Consider the following 6,890-nt stretch of genomic DNA (forward strand, 5'->3'; position numbering starts at 1 on the left):
ACCGTGATTAACAGTCCCTTGAAACCATATTGAAGGAGTGGAGTTTAGCCACTAGAAGGATGGTAAAGACAGCCTGAGCAGGCAATAAAAATGCATTACCATACGATGTGTAATGAATGCAATGTTTCTGTAAGAAAAATTGCTAGACAAGAAGGTTATTTACCCATGTCCCTCTGACTAGGACTGAACTTGGAATTTTTATTGCAAGATAATTAACACCACTTCTTAAACATTTTTTTTAAAAAAAACTTGTAAGGTATCTGGCAGACCTGATATCAGAGAATTCTCCATAATATCTGGCACAATTCTACCCAGATTCCTCTTCATTCTCATGTTGTAGTCTATTACTTGAAATACTACAAACATTTTTGCAACATCCTTCTCACACCTGCCTTCACCTCCGTGTTCTTCAGGCTGTAGATGAGAGGATTCAGCATGGGAGTGACCACACTGTACTGTACAGAAAAGACGGCTTCCAGGGGAGAGCCTGAGGGTGGCATGAGATAGCGGAGGAAACCTGAGCCATAGAAGAAGCAAACTGCTATGACATGGGAGGAGCAGGTGGAAAAGGCCTTGCTTCTGCCTGTGGTGGAGTTGATGGCCAGGATGGTGGACAAAATGCGAACATAGGAGAAAAATATCAGAAGGAAATTTCCAAAGAAATGGAGGAAGCTGGAGCAGAGCAGGGTAATGAAACTTGCAGTCACGTCAGAGCAGGACAAAGGGTAGAGAGAGGGCAGCTCGCAGCTGAAGTGGGGGATAGTTTGAGCCTCGCAGAAGTCTAAGCTGAGAGCCACAAGGATATTGATGAGACCATCCAGAAAAGCCAAACCCCATGAGGCCCACGCCAGCCCCATACACCGCTGTCTGTTCATCACCTGGCCATAGAGCAGGGGAGAGCTGATGGCAACGTAGCGGTCATAGGCCATCGCGGTGAGTAGGCAGGATTCAGTGCCCCCAGTGGCAAACACAAAGAAGACCTGAGCCAGGCAGCCCTCCACTGAGATGGTTTTCTTCTCAGATAGGAGGTTCTCCAACAGCTTGGGCACAGTGACCGAGGAGTGGCAGAGATCCAGGAAGGACAACTGTCCCAGGAAAAAGTACATGGGGATGTGAAGACGGGAATCAACCCTGATCACCACCAGCAGCATCAGGTTCCCCATCAGGGTCAGGAGGTAAATAACAAGGAACAGCACAAACAGCAGAGCCTGGACCTGGGGGTCAGCAGACAGCCCGAGGAGGATGAACTCAGAGACAACACTGTGGTTTCTCATTGCCGGCAAGGTTTCCTTGGGAATGGCAGAAACGAATTGGGTGGAGCCTCTTCTTATGTCTAACAAATATCCCAGCGTCTTAACCTTCTACATTCACAAAGTTTCATACTTCCTCAAAAACGTGTGTTTGTAAATGACAAATTTCTTAAATCCCTAGATTTCCTAAAACATGTAACAATCTTTCTTCAGGCTCATTAGGAGCCTGATAACTCCCTGTCCACCTTTATTGTCCTTCCCTTAACGTCTTACACTTTATTTGTTATTGTTGTTTTATTATTCAATCTACCAGAGGATGCTTGTAAACTGTAGATAATAATCCAGGAGAGACAGAATTTTGCAGGATGAGTAAAATAACCCTCAGAAATGGTGTCTCCGAGAGCAGCAAGGTTTCAGAGCATAAGCGGAGTGTGGCCTTAGATGAGAGTAGGTTTAGTTCATGGCATCAAACATGCACGAAGTCAGCAGATTTGGTGTCAGAAAGGATGCAGTTCTCATCTAATGGTGTTTATTTTTTTAAAAAATATTTAAATGAGATCTTTAATGGAAAGTGAAGAGGGGTAGTGGCTGGACATTTACAAGAGTGAGAAGAAAGGGACTTAGTTAGAGAGAAAGTAGCACAGAGATATCCCAGATACTATGTAATTTATCACAAGAAAAGTGTTGACCAATATGCAAACATACCCTGGACATAATCTCCGTGCCCAGTGTGCATGATGTGTCCAGTTTCAGCTCTGGTCTGTGCCCTCGTGCCCTATGTAAACATAGACTATCTACCTATTTTTCTAAATCGTGGCCTTTTTTTTTCTGACTCTGAGCATCAACCCAGATTACAGTTATTGAATCAGGATAACCCTTCCACACAGTAACCACACCATCTTTACCTTCACGTACTGCTCTGTCACTTGTGTTCATACTGCAAAACCAGCCCATTCTATTTCTCACATGACTTATGATTTCTCTCCCATTGTTTATCCAAAAAACACAAAGAATTAAAGCTATCTTAGGAATCAAGTCCACATTACCTATATTTCTCATCAAGTTGAGCAATAACTAGCACAGAATTAAAGAAAAACTTTTTCAAATCCAGTGGTCCAAGGGAAGAATAAGTTTGAATGTCAGTATGAGAGTTTGGTATTAAGATGCAGTCTGAAAATTCTTGTTGCATATAGATCTCCTTGATTTCTAAAAGAGGAAAAGAAATGGGTAAATTGCAAATATTGCTTCCAAAAAGCTAAATGCTTACAATCATATGGAGACTGCAGTTTCTATTATTACGACTTTTTTTTTTTTTTTTTTTTACTCACCACTCTGGCTCTAGCTACAGTGACCTGGATTGATCCTGAGAAGAGTTCATTATTGACAGAAGATGCTGGAAAAGCAAGGAATTGAGCCATGAAATACAGACAGAGAACCATCCATTAATATTTTGAAGGGCAGTAAAAAGAAAGGTTTCCACCATTCTACTCATCTCCAAATGGAGCCCCACATACTAGCACTAGAAATTCTCTAAACTTTGGGGATACCTTCTCTCTTAGGAATAAAGGCCAAAATGTGAAAATCATGCACGGGACATTTTCATGAAGGACAAGCCTGGAAACTGGATCCTGTCAGAGGCCACACTCCCTCACAGGTAGAGATGTACTGTGTCAGTCACCTGAAGGGTCACAGAAATCAGGAAAATCCTCACCTTTACCTGCCGCTCCGATTTCACTATTCTCAAGGCTTCCTTTATTCAGACTGGTCCAAATTTAGAATAGAAACAGCTCTGAGAATGTTAACACTATACGTTTTCAGTTATTATCACAATTAACTGGAGTTAGCTGACTAGATCATTTCCAAAGAAAAGCTGCCTGAGAGAAACTCATTTTAGAAGGAAACATACAAAAGTACTTAGCATTGTAACTGGCCCAAAGGAGAACAAGTCCGTAAATGAATGAGACTCAGGAGGAGCATAGTCTAGGACTTTCCTGCGCACAGAGATCATACCTATTTAGGAACCAGTAAGGGATTTGGACACCCTGGTCTTGCGTCAAATCAAGTGTGTGAAGGGCACTGGAGAAAAATTTCACCAACGGAGAGGTTTGCCCTAGCGCAGTGTCTCCTGGCCTGTTCTGAACTTCCACATGCCTCCGAATTCCTAATTATGGGGGATACTTATAATTCAAGCTATAATTCTTTTCTGGACCCTATATGTTTGCAGTGTTTGGAGAAGCTTATTTCTGAGTCACAAGATGCCCACAGTCTATCACTGATGTCCTGATCTCCTCCCCCCGCTTACAGACACTTCTCAGGGATTAACCCCCCCAAACTTCCAGGTTTCTGACATAGAGTGGGCTTTCAGCACCAGAAACAAAGAATATAGGAAGATACAGGAAAGAGACTTGTCTCAGTTGTCCCATATGTCAAATGAAAGCTAAACTAATTACTGGGAAAGTTGTGAGGATTTAACTTCCTAAAAATGTGCTGAAGACAACTGAGGTGCTGAATAATCATTACATCCTCTTTCCTTCACCAACAGTCCAAATGTATGATTTTCCCCAAAGAAGGGAGACTAGTGATTTTGAGGAGCCGACCAAAACATTTTAGGTAACAGAAAGGAATCCCATATCAGAGAGAAAGTTTCTCCTACCTCCAGTCTGGGAGGACAAAGATCAGATGAGAGGATTGAAGGGAACAGAAGTGCCTGATGAGGGAATGACAGCAAGTGGTGAAAACTGAGGGTACAAGGGTTCTGCAAAGGGAACAGCAAAGAAAACCACAGGAGAACAAAGGAAAAACATTACCGTATTTCTCTCTTTTCCTGGTACAGAATACATCTTGTTTTTCTGAGCTGGTGGGCATGCTCTGAGCTCAGGAGAAATTCACAAGAGAGAAAATGTACTACAGCAGTTCATCATGTGAACTGACTTGCTCTTTCTACTTAAGGTTTTGTGCATAAAAAGAAATATGTAAGCTCAGTCCTCAAAAGTCTCTGCAAATAGACTTCAGAAAGCTCTTCTGAACTTGGACAGCATTTTTGTTCTTAGCCCTTAATGATTCCATACAACGACAATGAAAAGAAAAGCTTGAAAATTTCAAATTCCTAACAAGTAATTATGCAACTGCTTTCATATTTCCTCTAGCATAATTACACAATTATTTCTTCACAAATCTCTCTATGACTGTTAATATATTGCTTAGAGCACCTTCCTAACAAAGGAGGCTCGGGTCTAGCCATTCAGAAGGACTTCTGGGTTAAGGTGGCCAATGGGAAGGCGAGGTATAATCTGAAAGCCTGGGGGGATGTCTAAGTCCATCCTGATTGCTGGGAAGCTCAGCCTGAGGCATACTTTGGACTCATTGGCTAAGAATAGTTACCAGAAGATCCCCCTGGGAATTTCCACTAAAGCTAAGTGACTCAAAGCTTCCCTTTAGATCATCTTGCTAATGTTGTCATGTATTTAATTACTGTATATAGTAAAGACAATTATTACTCTGTATAGCATTATGATGATGATTATTATTGCATTAATGGTAATTTAAATTTACCTACATATTTGACTTGTTTTTGCTCAAATGTTTTACATACAGAATTGCAAATTCAGTAACTGAAACTGGATTTCAACGGATGAGTTTAACACAAATTAGACAAAGCTAAGAGCTATTAATAAAGCAGAAAATAATTCAGAAGAAAATAAGTACTTCCATCTGTGAACATTTTCTCCTTGAAGAATTCCTTTTAATTTTTTCTTTAGTGCAAGTCTTCTAATAATTCATTTCATCTTCATTCTTAAAGGATGTTAGAGTGAATTAGATATCTCTTTTTTTTTACTTTCTTAACTTCTTTATTTCATCTTATGTATAAAAGGAGACAGTGAAGAAGCCCTGGTGATATGCTTAATGGAGCTAAGAAATAAATTTCTGAAATTATTCAATCTTATTGGTCAGAGACTGGAAAAGAATTGCTAATCTAGTGCCCCAATGCTTACATACTATTGAAATTCCATCCAGTTCCTAGAATTAGACTGATGAGTAAAGAGAAGCCATGAGGTATAGTGAAAAGAATAGGTGCTTTGGAGTCAGAAATCATTGGGACTCAAATTCTAAATACACTCCTTACTAGTTTCATGACAGAGACCATAAAAATTATCTGAGCTTTCATTTTCAATATCACCACAATGGGAACATCAATAATGGTGATCGTGTCCCTCCCCCCATTCCCCATCATTCCTCTCACTTTCTTAATCTACGGTGTGGATTCATTTTTTTTCAGGTTGTTTGTTTTGTTTGTTTGTTTGTTTCAGGTATACAAAACAACATACTGACCAGACTTTTATTCCCCTCACAAAGTGATAACTCCCCTCCCAACTACTGCCCCTCTGATATTGTATATTGCTTGAACACAAACTCCTAATGGAGGAGTTTTTTTTATTTATTCAGAACTTTGAAGATAATACCTCATTGTTTTCTGTCTCCTTGTTAATCTAATGTTTCTCTTAAGAAGTCAGCTGTTAGTCCAATTATACTTGTCTGCAGTTAATTTGTAGTTTTTTCTTGCCATTATTAATATTTTCGCTTTAGATTTTTAATAATTTTATTATGATGTGACAAAGTGTAACTTTCTTTTTCATTTATCAACTCAGGATTTACTTATAGAATTTCTAGTATTTAGAGTTGATGTATTTTTTCAGTTTGGAAAATGTTCATCCATTATCTTACATAGTGCCTTATTTTCTCATCATTATCTCATTCTTTCTCTCTTCGTGTATGTTGTCCTCATTCTATATGTTATGTATCTCGTATTGTCTTTTTTTCTTCATTATTTCCGGGGCTTACTGTATATATTTTCTCTTACCTATCTTACAAGTCACTAGTACACTCTCAACACTGTATAATCTCTTTAAATTTATACATTAGGATCTTAATTTCAGCCATTGAGTTTTTTATTTCTAGAATTTTCTCTAGATTTTTTTTAATGTTTCCAGAAATATTATGCCAATATTCTCAACCTTGTCTTAAATCTCCATAAATTGTTTCAACTTATTTATTTTAAAGTAGCATCTCTGGATCTGTTTCCACTGTCTCTAGTTTTTGCTTCGCCATATTCTTATTTGATTTTTTCCGTTGAGAGCAGGATATTATTATGAAAAGTTATGGAAATAATTTAAGGCTCTGCGTTGTATTCTCTTCCTCCAGAGAAAAAATTCATTTGCTTTTATCAGACAGCCATGGGTATCAGCAATTCTGTATCATGCTGTGTAATTCCACAGGCTGAGACGAAGCTGGGCTTCAGTCCATACAAAGCCAGCCTGCTTCCAACCCAACTTTACTTCAGGGTGTTTTCCTTTGAGGTTCCAACCTGGCCCTTGGTGGTCCCTGAATTCCATTTTTTCCATTCACTTTAGGAAATTGTCAAATATCTTTTAATATTCTCAATCACCTCTTAAAGATGCCCCAATGGGAAAAAGACACCCCCAAATGCTGAGCTTGCTTCTCTGGATTTTGTTCTTTGGGATGATGGCTTCATAATTCTTCACTGCTTTCTTAGCTTTCAGATGTCATCAGAGGAGATCTTAAAAATATGAGGTTCAGATTTTTTGTTTTTGAAAGGTGTGTTGGCCCAAATTACCTAGTCAG

The 6,890-nt window shown here is 39.2% G+C and overlaps 1 protein-coding gene across 1 annotated transcript; it reads right to left on the reverse strand.

Moving 5' to 3' along the window:
* Positions 1-356: 356 nt before the first annotated feature.
* On the reverse strand, positions 357-1,274 carry LOC308502340 (olfactory receptor 8S1-like; the record flags this gene model as incomplete). The annotated part of the gene is made up of 1 exon (XM_081059967.1): positions 357-1,274. One exon carries the CDS (start codon positions 1,272-1,274, stop codon positions 357-359), a length of 918 nt encoding a protein of 305 aa, XP_080916093.1.
* Between the last annotated feature and the right edge of the window lie 5,616 nt (positions 1,275-6,890).

This window comes from Rhinolophus hipposideros (genome assembly GCF_964194185.1).
Source record: "Rhinolophus hipposideros genome assembly, chromosome: 9".
Lineage (NCBI taxonomy): Eukaryota > Metazoa > Chordata > Mammalia > Chiroptera > Rhinolophidae > Rhinolophus > Rhinolophus hipposideros.